The sequence below is a fragment of the Grampus griseus genome (genome assembly GCF_964374135.1).
Source record: "Grampus griseus genome assembly, chromosome: 4".
In the NCBI taxonomy this organism is placed as follows: Eukaryota; Metazoa; Chordata; class Mammalia; order Artiodactyla; family Delphinidae; genus Grampus; species Grampus griseus.
In genome coordinates, this window is record NC_138997.1 from 79,031,330 (window position 1) to 79,052,201 (window position 20,872).

At 42.8% G+C, this 20,872-nt stretch overlaps 1 protein-coding gene across 1 annotated transcript; it reads right to left on the minus strand.

Moving 5' to 3' along the window:
* Positions 1-19,382: 19,382 nt before the first annotated feature.
* On the minus strand, positions 19,383-19,694 carry LOC309822293 (DNA polymerase epsilon subunit 4-like; the record flags this gene model as incomplete). Its single annotated transcript, XM_082654026.1, has 1 exon — positions 19,383-19,694. One exon carries the CDS (start codon positions 19,692-19,694, stop codon positions 19,383-19,385), a length of 312 nt encoding a protein of 103 aa, XP_082510152.1.
* Positions 19,695-20,872: the final 1,178 nt, after the last annotated feature.

Sequence of the window (20,872 nt, forward strand, 5' to 3'; positions counted from 1 at the left end):
TGCTCCAGAGCCTGCGAGCCACAACTGCTGAGCCCAGATGCCACACTACTAAAGCCCGCGCACCTAGAGCCTGTGCTCCACAACAAGAGAAGCCACTGCAACGAGAAGCCCGTGCACCACAATGAAGAGTAGCCCCAGCTCACCGTAACTAGAGAATGCCCGCAGGCAGCAGTGAAGACCCAATGCAAAAAATAAATTAAAAAAAAATAAAAATATTAAACATAAAAATGGTCAAAGAACATTTTTCCAAAGACAACACACAAATGGCTAACCGGTAGATGAAAAGATGCTCAACATCGCTAACCATCAGGGAAATGCAAATCAAAACCACAATGAGATATCACCTCACACCTGTTAGGATGTTATTATCAAAAAGATAAGAGGGGCTTCCCTGGTGGCGCAGTGGTTGAGAGTCCACCTGCCGATGCAGGGGACACGGGTTCGTGCCCCGTTCCGGGAAGATCCCACATGTCGCGGAGCAGCTGGGCCCGTGAGCCATGGCCGCTGAGCCTGCGCGTCCGGAGCCTGTGCTCCGCGACGGGAGAGGCCACAACAGTGACAGGCCCGCGTACCGCAAAAAAAAAAAAAAGAAAAGAAAAAAAAAGATAAGAGATAACAAATGCTGGAGTAGATGTGGAGAGAAACACTTGGGCACTGATTGTGGGAATGTAAACTGGTGCAGCCACTATGGAAAACAGTATAGAGGTTCCTGAAGAACAGAATTACCATATGATCCAGCAATCTCACTCTTGGATATATCTCCAAAGGAAATGAAATAATTATCTCAAAGAGTTATCTGTACTCCCATGTTCATAGCAGGATTATTCACAATAGCCAAGGTATGGAAACAAGTGTCCATTGACAGAAGAATCGATAAAGAAGATGTGGTATATATAAATATACAGTAGAATATACAGTTGTAAATATACAATAAGGCTTTTTTCAGCCTTAAAAAAGAAGGAAATCCTCTCATTTGTGATAACATGGCTAAATCTGGAGGACATTATGCCACGTGAGGTAAGCCAGACAAAGAAATACTGCATGATATCACTTATATGAGGGGAAAAAAAGTCGAACTTGTAGAAACAGAGACTAGAAAAGTGGTTATCAGGGGCTCTGAGGTGGGGAAAATAGGGGAAGATTGGTAAAAAGGGTACAAGTTTTTTGTTATAAGATAAACAAGGTCTGAGGATCTAATGTGTAAGATAGGAACTATATTTGATAACACTCTATGCATAATTGAAATTTGCTGAGAGTAAAACTTAAGTGTTCTCTCCAAAAAAAAAAAAATAAGTAAATACGTGAGGTAATGGATATGTTAATTCACTCGAGGGGAGGGGTCCTTTCACAGTGCATACACATACCAAATCACCACACTGTGCACTCTGAATATCTTATAATTTTGTCAATTATACCTCAGTAAAACTAGGAGAAGGGAGAAAATAGGGAAGTAGAAAGACAAAATATGGCTACAATTATAATTCACCCTAGTTATTCCTCAAACTCAGAGGTGGTACCTTAAAAAAAGCTATAGATGTTTAGACATTGCCCCAGAATCAGCATCTCTAGGAGAAGAGAACTTGACACTTTTTCAAGCCCTCAGAAGTTTTTGTGGGAGAGCCAACCAATATAAAGGACTGAACTAAATGGTGCTTCTTAAATTTGCCTGGTCCAAAGAATCAGCTGGGTAGCTTGTTAAACCTTCTGAGTCCCATCTTTCTTCTGTAGACCCTTATTTAATAGGTCTGCAGTGGTAGCCCCAGAATCTGAAAGCTTAAGAGAGCCCCCAAGTGTTTTTGAGATTGAGCAAGTTTGGGAAGCACTAAACTAGGCTGGATTTCCCAAACTTCTCTTGTGATAAGAAGCACCTGGGGCTCTAGCTGGAAAGAAAATTTCTTTGCCCCCAACCAGACCAACAGAATCAAAATTTCTAGCTCAGAGGTCTGGCAGCCTATTTATTTAATAAAGATCTCCACTTGATTCTTATTATCTGAGAAATGGTAATACAGGCTCATTGAGTCCCAGCTTTGGCTTGTCATTAATATTACCTGGGAACTCTGTGCGTGTGTGTGTGTGTGTGTGTGTGTGTGTGTGCGCGCGTGTGTGTGTGTGCGCGCATGTGTATGTGTGTGTGTGTCTGTCTGCACACGTTCGGAGATGAGCACGTGCATGAGTGCACATGTATGTATTAAAATACACAAACATGAAATGTATACATGTGTCACATTCGTGACATTTAATACATTCACAGTGTTGTGCAATCATCACTACTATCTAGCTCCAGAACATTTTCATCACTCATCTAGGGATTTTTAAAACATCCAGATGCCTAGGCTGTACCCAAATCAAATAAATGAGAAGCCCCAGGGTGGGACCCAGGCATCAGTACTCTTTAAAACATTCCAGCTGATTACCATGTGCAGTCAACTTTGGAACCACTCAGGATTCCTATGCTCTGAAAGCATTTGTTAATTTGTCCCACCAGGGTCTCTCTTCCTGGTCCTCTGCATTCCAAGTACATCCTTACTTTGCTTTATTCATTCTCTTTTTTATTAATTTGATTAACTTGATTCTCATACCCCATTAAGACCCTTAAATTCTTATGTCCTTCTCAGAAATGGTGACAAAATTTCCTAAGGCTTTGGTACCCCTCCTGGGGGCCTAGTCATGGGCCTGATCCCAAAGGTTCCCATTCAGTTGAATGAGTTTATTTAGAGTAACCTTACAAGGATATTTTTAGGAAGCAATTGTTTAACTCATTTGGTAAACATAGATGGAGCACCAATTACGTGCCAGGCATTATGCTAGCCCAGGCCCTACTCTCATGATGGGAATCGAGGGAAAAAGCAGATATAGGACAAGATGGCCTATACTGTGACATTCCATCACAGCAAGATGAAAATGGGAATCCACAAAGAGAGGTATCTAAACCAGGATCCAAAGACTTTTCCTGTAAAGAGCCACGAATAGGTTTCTTTGCCTTTTGGAGCCGTCTACAACTGTCACACCTAATTAATTCTGCAATTGCCGTTTCGTACAAGAGCAGCCATAGGAAATAATACATCTGTGACTGGGCATGGCAATGCTACAAATCAAGGGGTGGGCTGGATTTGATCTGAGGGCTGACATTCTCCATCTCCTGATCTAATACACACTGGAAAGGGAAGAGGGTGTTTCAGAAACATGGAACTGTTAAAAAATAAACTGAGACATGTTAAAAATTTTAATTATTTATTTGAGCAAAAATCTATTTGAATTGGTCAGCACCAAACCCGAAGTGGTTAGGAGTGCTCTACTCACAGGAGTTAGGGGCAAGAGAAGAGGCAGAAGAGAAGCAAGGAAATCATTTGATTGCTATAGCTTAAGCAGTTGCCTTATTTAAGGGAAAGCCTCACTGCCTGTTTGTGATTGTCCTTAGATGTTGACTGAGGCTTTTACAGACATAGGTTTGGGTTTGCTTTTGTCATCTGCTAAGGCATTAGAACACTTAGTCTAATGACCTCCTTCTTTAATTAATTTAAAAATACCAGGACACCACAGTGCATGAAGTAGGTTCCCTGTGCTATACAGTATGTTCCCATCAGTTGTCTATGTTATACATAGTATCAATAATGTATATGTGTCAATCCCAATCTCCCAATTCCTCCCACCCCACCCCTTTCCCCCTTGATATCCACACATTTGTTCTCTACCTCTGTGTCTCTGTTTCTGCAAGGGAGGGAATATATGTATATGTATGGCTGATTCATTTTGCTGTGCCGTAGAAGTTAACACAACATTGTAAAGCAACTATACTCCCATAATTTTTTTTTTTTAGGGCTTCCCTGGTGGCGCAGTGGTTGAGAGTCCGCCTGCTGATGCAGGGGACATGGGTTCGTGCCCCGGTCCGGGAAGATCCCACATGCTGCGGAGCGGCTGGGCCCGTGAGCCATGGCCACTGAGCCTGCACGTCCAGAGCCTATGCTCCACAACTGGAGAGGCCACAACAGTGAGAGGCCCGCGTACCGCAAAAAAAAAAAAAAAAAAAATTTTTTTTTTTAATTTAACAATATTGGAAGAGTTGAAGCGCTATTTGAAGCTTACTAGCAAAGATGGGGGGAGAAAGATTCCAGGCAGAGAGAAACTGTACTGCCAAATTTTCGGTTCAGTGTAGCTAATCCTGGGAAGTGGGGAGGGCTGAGACTGGAGAAGGCAGGCGCCAGATTATTAGGGCTATGTGTAGATTGTATGCGGAAGCAATAAACAGGGTTTTAAACATTTGTGAACGGTCACCCTGACCAGGGGACGAGGATGGTTTAGGTGGGTCAAGGTAAGGCAAGGCCTATTAGTTAAAAGGTTGCTGTGTTGTTGGGAAAATTGGATGTCCACACACAGAAGAATACCGTTGGACCCTGACCTAAAACCATGTATAAAAATTAAGTCAAAGTCAATCAAAAACCTAAAAGTAAGAGGTAAAGCTATATAACTCTTAAGAGAAAACAGGAAAAGCTTCATGGCATTGGATTTGGCGATGATTCCTCGTATGTGACACTAAAAGCACAGACAACAAAAGAAAAAATAGATAATTGGGTGACATCAACATTTTTAAATTCTGGGACTTCCCTGGTGGTCCAGTGGTTGGGACCCCACGCTTCCACTGCAGTGGGCACGGGTTCGATCCCCAGTCGGGCAACTAAGATTTTTTTTTATTCTATATATAAAGGACACAATCAAAAAAAAAAAAGGACACAATCAACAGAGTAAAAAGGCAACCTACACAAGCCTCAAGGAGATTTCCACTGGGGAAAATAGGTAACGTCCCAGATAAAAGCAGAGAGTGAGAGTGGTACGGGAGAAATGAAAGAGGACGATGTGGTGGTGATGGTGATACAGGTTGTCGTGGTGACGGTGATACAGGTTGTCAAGGTGATAATTGAGTTACGTCTTAAATGATGAGATAGAGTCTGTTTTTCAAAGATACGGAGGAAGAGTATATCAGATGGAAGAAACGTCACGCACAAAGAAGCCAAGGCAGGGATGATCTCAGTTGGTTTTAGGAACAGGAAGAACAAAAACAAGAAAAAAGGCGAATGGGGCTGCAATCTTTTGGACTTGCTATGTTTGAAGATTTTGATTAGCCATCTCTCTTAGAATTCATTCTCAAACTATGTCTGGGAGGCAGTTGGAGACACTGTATTAAAAAATGCATCATGGGGGCAGAGGGATTCATAGGTGGAGCACAGAGAATTTTTAGGGCAGAGAAACTACTCTGTATGATACTATAATGGTAGATACATGTCATTATGTTTGTCCAAATTCATAGAATGTACAACACTGAGTGAACTCTAATGTAAACTGTGGATTTTAGGTGATTATGATGTGTCATTGTAGGACCCTCAGCTGTAACGAACGCAGCACTCTGGTGGAGGATGTTGATGATGGGGAAGGCTGTGCATGGGGTGGGGGGCAGGAGAAATGTGGGCATCTCTGTATTTCCTCTCAGTTTTGCTGTGAACCTAAAACGGCTCTAAAATACAATCTTTTTAAAAGCAGATTGGAAAAAAAAAAAACCTCGTAGGTAAAAAGGGACTTAAGAGACAGAATTTTTTTAAGACAAAATTATAGCATCTAGGGATGTACACTTCAGTGACAACAAGCAAGAAAGTGATTATCTTTAAAGTCAGGATAATGGTTTCTTTGTTGGGGGCAGCAGGGGCTTGCGACTGAGATGGGGCACACAGAGGACTCTGGGTGGCTGGCAAAGTTCTATTTCTTCACCTGGGTGGTGATTCCAAGTGTGCTTGCCTTATAATAATTCAACAGTAATCACCCAAGGAGCAATCCTATCTTTAGGGGTTTAGGACGATTGGGACAATAAAAGATCCTGTTTTTTGACAGAGAGCTGAAAGCTGTGCAGGCAAGGTGTGGGGACCACCTGGCATTGCATTTAACAGAAAATCAAGGACTCTGATACTTGGTATCCAAAATATCTATTTCAAGGCAAACAAGAAGACTAAAAAATATAGTCTGCTCAAGAGAGAAAAAGCAATCCCAGGTTCAGCAGTTAGACAGCTGGTCTTAGGAAGAAGCATGTAAGATGTTCACATGTAAGATGTTCTAAGGACGCCTGAACTGCCTGCCCAACCCTGATGCCTGGAGAGTGACGGAACTTGATCACAGACCATCTCACGTGCGGGTAACAATAAGGGAAGGACCACAGAAAGGGAAGTGAAAGCCATCCAAAATACTTGTTACATTTCAACTTTACCTTGAACCAGCGCTGAGCCAGGTAAATAACAGGTTAGAAGGGCAGATTTGCTGTGGGAAATAAAAGATCAGGAAACCACTCATTATTTAAAAATTTTTGTCATCAAGTTGGACAATTATTTTATAGGTCTTTCTGTGTTATATAATTTGAAAGGTTTAAACAATAAAATATATTCATTCTAATTTTTTAAGCACATGAAAAGCATTCTCTCCTTTAATCCTCATGACAGCCCTCCTAGGTAGGTATTTTCCCGTTTAGATAATGATCCTGAGACATTAAGCTGCTGGACCACAGAAATGTATATATTTAGTGACAGAACCAAGATTCAAGTCCAAGTCTTCTGACTCTGAAATTCTTACTGACTTGCACTGCCTCTCACTGTAAATTCACAAGAGTAACAGAGAACATTTCAAAAGGAGGTCTTGAAGTGTGCTCCTTGAGAACTCCCAGGGACCATCAGTGGATTCTACTTTAGGGATTCTCATGCCTGAGGAGACCACCGCCACATATGGCGGCTCAGCCAATATCCGGTGATAAGACCCTGACCTGTCCCTTCCACTCCCCTCCTTCTCTGCAGACACTTCACAAGGCAGTGGTTCCTGGATGGACACCATCAGACCAGCACCAGACTTCTCAAAGTCCTTCGACGAAGAGTCAGGACGAACCTCTGAATGCCGGGAAAGTATGATAGGAAACACGTTGGAATTCCAACTTGGTCTTTTCCTCTACTGCCTCTTCCCCAGGAGAGGGTCTCCCAGGAATACCTTCTCCTTTCCCAAACCTGCTTTACACTCTCTGAGCCCCATATCAAATTCCTCAGCCCAGTGGCCCCAGTCAGAAAACTTGGTCCCTCCCCTCAAGGAAAGGAGTTTCAGGCCCTGGGTCTCCCTGCATTTTGCAAACACGAGCAATGGTTTGGATTCAACCAGATGTTCATTCAGGCTCTCCTCTGCTCAGTCAGTGAATACATCTATTGAGCACCTACAGCAGATTCAAGGATGCTGAGGGTCTTAGTGTCAGCACCGGGCTGACATTAGGGTTTGGGGCGGGGGGATGAGGGTGGGATCTCCCAGTGCCAGGAACAAGGGCAGCTGTAAGTACCATATTCAGTCTTCCCACCAGAGGGCGTTATAGATGATCCCTCCCAGGCACCCAAGGGGACCAAGCACACCTCACCATGACACAGTCAGCCTGCTATCCGTGCCTCGTGCAGAGGGAAGGATGATTCTCCTATTAACATGGCTTTGGCCTTTCCACCCCTTTTAAAAGAAATTTGTCTTTAAGTCTTGAATGTCTGTCTACTGAGCTCCAGACATAATCCTTGGTGTTGGGAGTACAGTGTAAATATAGGACACTACTCCCTGCTCTTTCGCAGGGAGTTTAGTGAACAGAAGGCAAAAGCTGTTGGCTTTGCCCTTTTGGAGCAACATAGACTCTGCTGTTACTGAATGAAGGAGATTTACCTCTTTCCTGCCCTGCCGGGCCTGGCTTGCATTAGTGGAGAAACCACCCAGCTGTAAACGCTCACAGTAAAGGGCAATGGCGCCAGCGCCCATTAAATGAATTTGATTCCAAGTCGCCCCTGATAGAAAAGGGGTGGGGGCTGCCACCTCTGTGAGGATCACAGAGGTTACATGGAAAACCATTTGGACTGCTTAAAACTCTGCTTAAAACTCATAACTCCTCTCTGCACAGAGACAGAAGCCAAAGTCCTGAGCACAGGCTCCCAAACCCTCGTATTCCCACTGCCGTCCCACTCCCCTCACCCAGCCCTCAACTGTCAGCAGTTTCTGAATCAGGAAAGCACACTTTCTCTCTCCCCTGTGCCTGGGACTTCACTCTGCCCCGCCCACAACACACTTTCCCCACTAACCAGGTTTTCCTGACATTCTCCTCCTCCTCAAGGCTTACCACAGCCCCCAGCCACCTGTGAGGCTCCACTGCCCCCTTAGCTCCTCCCACCCCCCCACCCCCACCCCCGCCACAGAGTTAGAGACCTCACTCTCCCCGCACAAAGCAACCAGTCCGTTCCAGAGACCTATGAGCAGTTGGGTCAAGTCATCACCGTGCTCTTACTTGCCTCTCTTTCCTTCCCTCTGTCTCTGTCTCTCTCAGGGACTGTGTGCTGCTATTTCTGTGCCTCCAGAACCAGCACCATGTCCATGCATGATTTTACTGGAGATAAGAAAATCAGAACCGGGTGGTGGGCTTCCTATCACAATCCCAACTACACTACCACTCCTATCTGATGGGGTGTGTATATTGAGGTGTGTTTGTGTTTTCTAAAAAGGGAAAGGAAAAGAGGCAGATGTGAGAGGGAAGGTGGGCAAGGACAGTACTGTAAACTCTTCATTCCCCTATCATTCAAACCTGGACAGTATTCACTTTGTACCTCTATTCTGTTTCTCTCTCATTTCCCTATAGTCCATTTTCCACCCAGCAGCCAGGGGGATTGTTTTAAAACAAAAATCATACCATGTCACCCCTTTGCTTAAAATCCTGGAATGGCTTCCCATCAATCGTCTCACACAGAATAAAGACAAAGTCCTTACAGCAGCCCGCGAGGTCTCCTATGACCTGCCCCCGCCCATGACCTCTCTGCTCTCAGCTCTTACTCTTCTCCCCTTTCATTCACTCCAACCCCACTGGCCTCTCAGCACCAGCTCTTCCCTCTGTGGGGAATCCTCTTCCCCAGATGCATCAGTTTTGCTCAGTCATTTCCTCAATGAGATTGACCTTGAATGCCTCATTCAACACATTCAAGATTGACCTTGACATTTCCATTCAACCACTTGCCTCTCCCCCACCTCCTTATCTTGCTCTGCTGTTTTATTTTTTCTTTTTTCCATAGCTTTCATCACCTCCTACCATACCAGATACTTTGCTTATATGTTTATTGTTTACCCAGAGATTTTTGTCTATTTTGTGGTTATATAGATGTCTTTACCCTAGTCAGTTATATTGTTTCCTTTTTCACTACTATAATATTGTTAAGAACAACATCTTACTACATAAATCTTCACATAGACCTTTGATTATTTCTAAGAATTCGAGTCACTTGATCAGATGCTACATACTTACAAGACTTTTGATACCGATTACAAAGTTGATTTCCTATCATACTTTTTGAGTAGTATGTACTTGTTGAGAAGGAATGTTACCCCGTGTTGGGGGCAGTCTATAAACTTAATTATGTGCCCCAGCAATTCCACTGTAGGAGTCTACCCACAAGAAATGAAAACACATCCACACAAATACATGTATTTGACTGTTCAGAGCAGCATTGTTCATCATAGCCCCAAACTGGGAATGACACAGATGTCTATCAGCTGATGAATGGATAAAAAAGACAAGGTATTTTCATACCATGGAATACTACTCAGCAATGAAAAGGACAGAACAATTGGTACAGGCTACAATATGAATGAGCTTGTGCTAAGCATACATTTGTATGCTTCTATTTATATGAAATGTCCAGAAAAAGCACATTGGTAGAGACAAAAAGCAGATCAGTCATTACCTGGGGCTGGGGTAGGAGCAGGGATTAACCGTAAACAGAAACAAGAAACTTTTGGGGATGATGGAAATGTTCTAAAACTGGATTTGTGGGGATGATTTTACAACTCTATTTACTAAAATAATAGAATACTTACAATGGGTGGATTTTATGGTACGTAAAACTACACCTTAATAAAGTCATTAAGGGAATTGGGAATAAATGTAATCGGAAAGATTAGGAAGAAAATTCTTATACAATGCATGCTGTGATTTTAAAAGGAATAAAAAGTATAGCATGAGGCAGAAAGAAAGGAAGGGGGCAGGGAGGAAAGAAAGAAGGAAGGAAAAGGGAGAGAGAAATGTCATATATACATTTGAAGGCCCCTTTTGTGATGGCTCAAGACCATCAGAAGAGACCCCCACGGAAAATCCATGAAGTGAGTCGACTTGGCACAAATAATAATGAACTTATGGCCTCTGTACTGTCAGCACGTGTCTTTGAAGAAGGGACATGGGCCCACAGCATCCCACAGAAGCAAATAAAGGCACGGAGGTAAAAAAAAAAAAAAAAAAAAACTAGGCCTGGTCTCTGAGCCAACTGTTATTCTTCATGTATTTCAAAGAAGATTTTATGGGTCTTAAATGTTCAAATAATTATTATAAAACTCTCAAATGTAGCGTCATGTTTTCAAAAGGAATAAAAAAGGGAGCCTTCCAGAGTGATGTGGCTCTGTTGGTGGCCTTTCTGAGCAGTACTGGGGTGGGGAGGGGACTACAGGAGGAGCTATAGAAAAAATAGTCCCAGAGAGAAGCAGGCAGCAGCTCGTACCTGAAGGCCTGGAATTCTTCACTACACACAAAATATGACTTTTTTTTTTGGCCACGAGGCACGGCTTGCAGAATTTCAGTTCCCCAACATGGGAGTGAACCCGGGCCACGGCAGTGAAAGTACCAAATTCTAACCAGTAGACCACCAGGGAACTCCCAAGTACCATGCATCTTAAGGCCTCTCTTTTTTTAATTATATTCATACAGTTTAGATTTATGTGACCTTCTGTAGCAATGAGTCAAATGTGCAGGCCGGATTTCAGTAAGTGATTAAGGTTACGCATCACCGTACCTGTTTATGCGTCACCCAATTGGTGCCTGCTGAGGACAGGCACCGGCAGAGCTGGGAGGGTGCTCGTGAGGCAAACTCGGGCCGCGGGTTGGACCAGGGCGCCGAGCGGCCTGAAACACCCCAGCGGGAGACGCAGAATATAAGGGAGGGCTGTCGTCTCCCGGAATGTCAGCAGATTCTTCACGCCCTCGCGCTCCGAGACGTGGGGAGGGCAAAGGGACTGAGAAGAACCAATGGGACTTATTCCCGGGGCAGCCACGGGGGTCAGTGGTGGGGACCACGTAGGGGTGGTTTAGAGAGGACGGTCAGGGCAGTCCAGTGACTCTCGAACATGTTGCATCGGCTCATTATGTCTGAGTTTCCTTTTGCTGCATAACAAATTACCACAAACTTAGAGGCTTGAATCAATACCCGTTTCTTAGCGCACGGTGCTGTAGGCCAGAAGTCCAGCTTGGCCTGGCTGGGTTGTCTTAACAAGGCTGAAATTAAGGTGTCGGCTGTGTTTCTTTCTGGAGGCTCTGGGGAAGAATCTGCTTCTGGTTGGTGGCCAGATTCAGTTCCTTCAGGCTCTGGAACTGAGACCTTCATTTCCCTGCTGTCAGCTGGGGGCCACTCTCACCTCCTAGAGGCTGCCCAAATTCCTTTGCCAAGAAAGGCCTAGTCCTTTCTGAGGACTAGGTCAGGCCAACTGAGGATAATCTATCTTAATGCCAATTTATTGGGGACCTTAATTACATCTGCAAACTCCCTTTAGTGTTGGATTGAGTGCCCAGGAGAAGGACCTGGGAGGCTTGGGGGCCACTCTGGAATTCTACCTGCGACAAGTTAACTTAGGAAAGCTTCTCCAATGCAGCTAAGTGATCCTCAGGGCGGGTGGTACCAAGCCCTAATGGATGTTTTGGAAATTCATGGGCAAATATTTTGTTGTGGTAACGGGGATATGTTCCACTGGCATTTCGTATTCGGGGCCAGGTCGTAAAAAGACAGCCTCACACAGTGAGGAATTGTGCTGTATGTTACACAGCTTTCAAAGGTCCCTCGAGGCATTCGTGTCGATGAAAAATCTGTGTATAATTGTCTGAAACTCTATTTTGTTTGCATGCTGTTTGCACTGAAGTTTACATAAATACAATAGTGAATAAGCCAGGGGAAGAATGTAATTACTTTGTTTGGGACTTTACCAAGATTTTCACCATTTGGGGAAAATTGCATGACCGATAACAAGGCTGCTCGTGGAATCTGAACTGTCAACGCACCACCCCCTGCTCCATCTGCAGCTGTCCCTGTCTTCGTGATTCTAAGTACAAGCCTCACCTCACTTTACATCTTCTCATATGACGATTCCTGAGCACTTACCCATTGAAACATATTTTCTTTAAACTGATTTCTTATGTATATAGGTAGGTTATATTAGCTATGAACTCTTTCAGGATTGTAAAGGGGGCATTTCAACATAGTGCTTATAATGAGGGGCCGTGGATCTGAAGAGCTGAGAGCCAAAGGTCTACTGCATACATCTCCTGAAGCTGGGATTGGCCAAGAGCGAGAATGGTGGAGCTTGTGGTATTTAAACTCGTGGAGATGAGGCACTTCAATAAGCTTTGAGTCGATTTAATTATTTTATTTAAAAGAGAGGAAACTCAGGCCAGAAAAGGAATTGGTTAATGTCACCCAACTACTTATATGTTAATACTGGACCAGACCCAGTTTTCTTAACGGTAAAGGTCAAATCCATCCATATGAAACTACTTGAAAGGGAATTCCCTGGTGGTCCAGTGGTTAGGACTCAGTGCTTTTACTGTGGTGACCCAGGTTCAATCCCTGGTTGGGGAACTAAGATGTCATAAGTGGCCTGGTGCAGTCTTAAAAAAAAAAAAAGGGAGAAAGAAACTACTTGAAAATAAAATTCACATTGTGTAACTGAAGTGTTGAGAAAAATATTATCCTAAAGATGTCATAACAATTTAATATTATACAATTAAGTCTACTATTTTCTAATGTTAAGATGTTGAAAGCCAGATTCCACTAATGTAGAGTTGATTATAGAATTGATTATATCAAATCAATTGTATTTGGGATAATAGCTAACTCAACATCAGCAGAGGAAGCATTTATTTAATGAACTTGTGATTTGAAATTATTCCTGCTCATTTCTATTTATTTTTCTGATAAAGTAAATAGAACCTGGGCAAAATTTTGAATAGCCCAACGTGCAATTCACAAGGCTGATTTTAGCCAATCTACACTAGGACTGGTTAGTCCAGTCCAAAACAGTGGGCCAAAATGAAGGCCCGAGCACTATCATACTTCTCCATCTTGCCCAGAAGGGCCAGTCACCAAAAGCTACTGGTTTTTCCTTCCTGGCTCAACTTTGTTCAAACCTACTTAGCTTTGAAGTTGCCATAAGCTTTCCTTTGCTGCCACCTACTGGATGTAGTGAGTATAGTTAAATAAAGCTTTTGTCGTTCTACGTATTGTATTTTAATGTGAAATAGGGAATTCAGGTATTGGCCACTCAATTTGGACTCAAACGTCCAAACACTGGACATTTAAAGTTGTTTCCTCTAATGACTAGAGCAACTTTAATGTCAAGCAAAGCAAATAAACCTATGAATCTCCGTTTTCAAAGCCCCTCTTCTGTCCTTATAAAGTTATACTTTAAAGTTCAATCATATGATTCCCTTCTTAAATATCAGTGGCCTACAAGAGGGTAAATACACTTGTATTAAACATGTCTTGATGTGAAACAGAATGTACCCCACTCACTGCAAAGAATGAGGCACTGACGGACTGGGAGCCATGAATTAGGATAATAACTTTTAGGAAAAGTTGCTTTGGAAATGGGCCCTTATCCCAGGAAATAGGGGACACTTGGTAGCTTGGAATTTCAGTTGGATAAAAAGGAGAGATGGGGCTTCCGTGGTGGCGCAGTGGTTGAGAGTCTGCCTGCCGATGCAGGGGACACGGGTTTGTGCCCCGGTCCGGGAAGATCCCACATGCCGCGGAGCGGCTGGGCGCGTGAGTCATGGCCGCTGAGCCTGCGCGTCCAGGAGCTTGTGCTCCGCGACGGGAGAGGCCACAACAGTGAGAGGCCCGCATACCGCAAAAAAAAAAAAAAAAAAAAAAAAAGGAGAGATGGATGCAAAGAGATAGGTGGTGATGAAAATTAAAACCATAGCACTTGCTATTCTAGCACACCCCAAAGCACTTCACGAGTGTTCTCATGTGCTTTCACAACAACCCTACAAGGCAGATACTGAACCACTTTACAGATGAGGAAATCGAGGCTTAGCAGGGGTTAAGTTGGCCAAGGCACCCATCTGGTAAGAGGCAGAGATGATGGCACAACCCTCAGGTCTCAACCACAAGCTGTGCTGCCTGCACTGGCCCCAGGAGACCACAAACAGTGGAATTGTCAAGAGCCAGAGCCAAAGCAGCACCTTGGATCAACGTAATTGGTTTTAGTTCAATAAATCACAGCCAAGAGGAACCTAGGGAGACAGGACGACGACATAGCATGTGGTATCCTAGATGGGATTTCGCAACAGGAAAGGGACATTAGGTGAAAACTAAGGAAATAAATTCTGGACTTAAGTTAATAACAACATATCATTGTTAGTTCATTCATTGTGACCAATGTACTACCATACTAAGGTAAGATTAAAAAAATAAAAAAGCCTGTTTTTTAGAGAATGATGAACACTGTGGAAAGCATCTGATTCCTAAGAGTGAAGAGATGCATTACTATAAAATTTGATTTTGAATCATGTTAAGGATATTAACATGACCAGGGAAAGGAAACCATCAGGTGACTTAAATTGTCCAAATCCAGGTATTTTGTACTAGGAGGGAACATTATCCATACTATTTCATCTGCTGAGACGTCTCTACTTCTCTTTCTCTTTTGTTCATAAATATTCACACACACACACACACTCCACTCCTATAACAGTTTATGTTACATTAATAAAAATGCTCAAGGCATGGTCACGATGTGCTGAGCTCTACGTGCCTTATCTTAGCTCCAACCTCCTAATCCTGGGAGAGGTCCTGTAATGCCCGTTCTACAGGATTATACCAGACACCCCAACCACACAGGCAATCCACAGCACCCCACTCCTCGCCGCTACACCAAGCCAGGTCAAGAATGAAAAGGATGAACAACTTAACACTGTAATACAAATGAATTAATAAGATCACATCATTCAAGGGACACAAAGTAACTCCCAAATGTCAAGTCATTATTGAACATGTCAGGATGTGCAGGAAACTGAACAGGTCCCAAGTAACTTGGGGTTTAGGAGAACATAAAGATGATCATTGAAGTTCTAAAGTAGCCTTGTAATGAAGCCCATTTCATCTTAGAAGACTCAGTTGCACGGACTTCAGTTATAAACGGAAGAAACTTGGGAGGTAAGCTAAACTAACCAGCAGCAGCTCAGAGTTCATTCCGTAATTCATTCATTACAGTCCTAGAGAAAAACTTAAGTTTTTTTACTATAAAAGTAATATAGCAATTTTAGAAAGCTTGGAAAATGAGGATATAAAGTTAAAATCACTCATAATCTCAACATCCAGAGGCAGGAGCTGACCCACGTTTTTTAAGGATCTGTAAATTTCACAAGGACACAAAAGCCAGGATGCTGGAAGGAGCCATTAAAGTGTGAGGCCCTAAAGCTTAAACTTCATTCACCTTAAGGTAGGTCCACCTCTGCCCAGCAATGATCATTAATATCGTGGGCTCCTAGAGCCAGTCTGCTTGGGTTTGAATGTCAGCAACATTCCTCACTAGCTGAGTAAGATTGGGCAAGTTGCTTAAGCTTCGCTGTGACTAAGTTTAATTTAGAATATAGTAAACATCTAGTTATTATGGTCCTGTCTTTTCTAAACACATATGCATACACATTTTACAAAACTATCTCACTAGTTTCATGCATAAACATTTTTTCATGATCATGGGTCTTTAAGACAGACCATATTATACTGAATAGATGTGTAACCTAAGTATTCCTCAATTGGACATTCTGGGTATTAGTTAAAAAGGGGGGAAACCTAGCATCAGGTGGCTTTATCTATTGAAAGCACAACAAGTCACCTTCATTACATTCTCTAACACCATAAACAAAAATAAACTCAAAATGGATTAAAGACCTCAATGCAAGACTGGATACTATAAAACTCCTGGAGGAAAACATAGGCAGAACACTCTTCAACATAAATCGCAGCACTTTTTTAAATCTGTCTCCTAAAGCAAAGGAAATAAAAGCAAAAATAAACAAATGGAACCTAATTAAACTTAAAAGCTTTAGCACAGCAAAGAAAAACATCCACAAAACAAAAAGACAACCTACTGAATGGGAGAAAACATTTGCAAACGATATGACCAATAAGGGATTAATATCCAACATACATAAACAGCTCATACAAGTCGACATCAAAAAACAAAAACCCGATTAGGAAGCAGGCAGAAGGGGGCTTCCCCTGTGGCGCAGTGGTTGAGAGTCCGCCTGCCGATGCAGGGGACACGGGTTCGTTCCCCGGTCCAGGAAGATCCCACATGCCACGGAGCGGCTGGGCCCGTGAGCCATGGCCGCTGAGCCTGCGCATCTGGAGCCTGTGCTCCGCAACGGGAGAGGCCACAACAGTGAGAGGCCCGCATACAGCAACAAAAAGAACACAAATAACAAATGTTGGCAAGGATGTGGAGAAAAGGGAACCTTCGTACACCGCTGGTGGGAACGTAAATTGGTGTAGCCACTATGGAAAACAATATGGAGGTTTCTCAAAAAACTAAAATTAGAACTACCATATGACCCAACAATTCCACTCCTGGGTATATATACAGGGAAACAACAACAACAACACTAATTCAAAAAGATATATGCACCCCAACGTTCATAGCAGCATTATTTACAATTGCCTAAGTATGGAAGCAACCTAGGTGTCCAGCAGATGAATGGATAAAGAAGATGTGGTACATATATATATTTATACAATGCAATATTACTCAGCCATTAAAAAAATGAAATTCTGCCATCTGCAACAACATGGATGAACCTAGAGTGTATTATGCTGAGTGAAATAAGTCAGACAGAGAAAGACAAATACTGTATGATATCACTTATATGTGGAATCTAAAAATGTACAACAAACTAGTGACTATAACAAAAAAGCAGCGACTCACAGATATAAACAAACTAGTGGTTACCACTGGGGAGAGGGAAGCGGGGGACAATATAGGGGTAGGGGCTTAAGTGGTACAAACTATTAGGTATAAAATAAGCTAAAAGGCTATGTTGTAAGCACTTCCCTGGTGGCACAGTGGTTAAGAATCAGCCTGCCAATGCAGGGGACGTGGGTTCGAGCCCTGGTCCAGGACGATCCCACATGCCGTGGAGCAAACTAAGCCCATGCACCACAACTACTGAGCCTGTGCTCTAAAGCCTGTGAGCCACAACTAGTGAGCCCACGTGCCACAACTACTGAAGCCCATGCACCTAGAGCCAATGCTCTGCAACAAGAGAAGCCACTGCAGTGAGAAGCCCACGCACTGCGACAAAGAGTAGCCCCCGCTCGCCACAGCTAGAGAAAGCCCACACACAGCAATGAAGACCCAACACAGCCAAAAATAAAGGATATGTTGTACAACAAGGGGAATGTAGGCAATATTTTATAATAACTATAAATGGAATATAACCTTTAAAAATTATGAATCACTATATTGTACACTTGTACTTACATAATATTGTACAGCAAACTATACTTCAATTAAAAAAACCAAAATTACTTTCATTGCCAAAGATTAGTAACATTCTAAAGAATAAGCCAACTGGACATGATCTTTGATAAATCCAAGATGTCAGTTAATAGCGTTTATTGGAGAAACAAGAACCTCTTGAGTTGCACAACTCCAGGGGGTGCTGCCCTCACATGGAATACAAAGTTGGTGTTACCCCATGGGGTTACACATGGCTGAGGTCTCAGGGAGAGCAGTAGGGAAGATGCTGGTACTAGAGGGAAACTTCTAGAAGCCAGGCCCTTCACAGACATCTTCACTCTGTGTTGTCTTTTTTTTTTTTTTTTTTTGGCAGTACTCGGGCCTCTCACTGTTGTGGCCTCTCTCGTTGCAGAGCACAGGCTCCAGACGCGCAGGCTCAGTGGCCATGGCTCACGGGCCCAGCCACTCCACGGCATGTGGGATCTTCCCGGACCGGGGCACGAACCCGTGTCCCCTGCATTGGCAGGCGGACTCTCAACTACTGCCGCCACCAGGGAAGCCCTGTGTTGTCCATTTTAACGTGAAACAATGAAGACGTGGGAGAGGGTAATTTCTTTGCCCAAAGTTACTGAGAGGCAGAGTTGAGGTCAAAGACGTTTGATAAGCCCTGAAGTCTATGATATTGACTCCTAACCGAGGACAGCTACCTCTATTTCCCTAGTAATTAGCAGTGAGAATTTGGGCATGTAAACTAACTTGTGTTTCCTCAGTAAAACAAATTTCTCTGCACCTCCAGGGTTGCAATCACCCACATACAACAGCCATTACATGACCCTCCATGGTGTGACATGCTAAGGTGTGTTTGTGAGCATTTTAATGCTTCTCATGCATAAAGTCTTACAGCTGCATTTAGTGGTATAATTGTACTCCTGAGACCGAAAGCAGTATTTCCACCAGCTCTTATTAGCAGGAAGGAGGCTCGTTCTGTTTCTTTTCCCCTAAGTCAATCTCCAAGGTGACTGCATGAAAGTCACACACCAAATTAGAACTGAAAATGCATCCCTCTGGCTTCAACTCCAAGCAATTAGAATCACCTGAGTCACCATATATTTAATTTCCTACATTAGAAGGAATAGTAGTGATCACTTTCCCCCTAGGAACCAAAATATCCTTCACTTCAAAGTTGGAATCAGAAGTATTATCACCATAGAATAATCAAGAGTTGAAAACTTTAAGGCAGCTGAAACCCAAGCTACCTGGGCTCCTGGCAACAGACAGGATAAAGCTCTTCTGTGAGGATCACACTAAGAGCAGGAGGTCTGGGGGTTTCTTCCCCACAGGGCTTAATTCCTGTAACTAGAGAGTAACTGTTATATTCAAGTATCAATTGTTGAGAACAAATGTCATTTAACATTTAATGCAAGCCTGTAAGTTACATATTAGTGTATCCTAATCTATAAAATAGTTAAGGTTTAACAAATGGCAAAGACATTTTTTTTGAGGTTGATCAGAAACTTTTATTTGGTCCTTATCACTTATGAAGCAACCTACAAAATCATTTTCTCTATCTCTACCGCAAGCAGCAGCAGCTGCATCCAGGCCAGAAATGGAAGACACAAGTAGTGGAAGACCTTACAGAGAAAAGCTAACAGGTGAGATCTCTGCTTATCCAGGTTTAGGTGAAGGCAGAACAGGAGAAGTGTGTAAGTTCAGTATTCCAAAGACTCTTCTTCAAAGGCCTGCAGAGGGCCTAGCTGAAGGATGCGGGTACAGGCTCACAAAACTGCCCAGCTCATCAATCAATCCAAAGTACCTTCCAGAAAAGCAAATTCATCCACAGCTTCTATTGCATTACCCAAATCTCTCCTCTGAAGAGTTTTCCTCTTCCCTTGTTGAGCACAACAGTAGGCATCTTTTGCTATGGTTTCCACGGCTCGTGCCAAAATGAAGCTGGCTTCCTGTCCCACGAGCATCACGTTGGGGTCCGCCTTCACCAAGGCCTTCACTTGCACCAGAGGCAGCCTTGAGAGATGAGCCCCACTCGTCAGGGATTGGGGCTGTGGAGCTGCTGCATCCCCACCATTGCCCTCCTCCTCCCAGGAAAGCCCCATTTCCAGCCACCATCCAGGCCCCCACTGACACTGATTTTTAAAAAACTAATTTCTGGATAGTAAACTATCGATTAAAAAAAAAAAAAAGCAAAACCCACATTGATTGGAGTATGTCAAAGGGACACAGGAGCCAACTGAAATAGCTCTCAATGGCCAAAGCTAGAACAATTTAAACAAAATGTAGTACTAGATTATAACCCAGAGTATAAAATAGCCATGAGTTCATACTGATATAAATGAATAGGGGATAAGAGACATATATCCCTTGCAAAAGATTTCCAAATAATTTATATAGATACTCTACCTTCAAGAAGGTAGAGCTTAATTCAACCTACTCCTATAGGGTCAGCTGTGCATAGACTTCTTTCCAGTCTATAATAGAGGACTGTAGGGTGGGGAAAGTAGCTTTACTCGGAGAAACCTGACAAACGACATCCAGCCAGGTGATCAAGGTTAACATTAACGGTAAGGAATGTTGATGCTATGTACCCTGATATGACATGACGAGACCAGCACTTTACCTGTGGTTCTCCTCCCCCAAAACTCGTAACACGTGTCTAATGAGAAAACATTAGGCAAATTCCAAGAGAGGGGCATCCTACAAAATACTTGATCAGTACTCCTTGAAACTGTCAAAATCATCAAAAGAAAAGCCTGAGAAACTGTCACAGCCAAGAAGAGCCAATTAATGGTTCATCAGTTGTTACAAATGTACCATACTAATGTAAGATGTAATGGGGGAAACGAATGAAAGGTATATGGGAACTCTAATATCTTCTCAATTTTTCTGTAAAACTAAAATCATTCTTAGAGCATAAGGAATATAGTCACTAATACTGCGATAACTTTGTAAGGGGACAGATGGTTACTAGCCTTATCGTGGTGATCATTTCATGATGTACTTAAATGTCGAATCACTATGTTGTACATCTGAAATTAATAGTATCAACTATATTTCAATAAAAATAATTATTCCAAAATATATTTTTTTTAAGTCTACAGGTACACACAGTAACATAAATGTATAGAAAAAAGTGTAGAAACACACTAAACCGATAATATTTTTATGGTAATTTTCTTACCTGTACTGTATAAGTTCTTATATGGAAGATATATATGTAATTACTATGGTAATTTGGGATATATTGGGGGGACGGAAAAATGAAAACCAGTTTAGG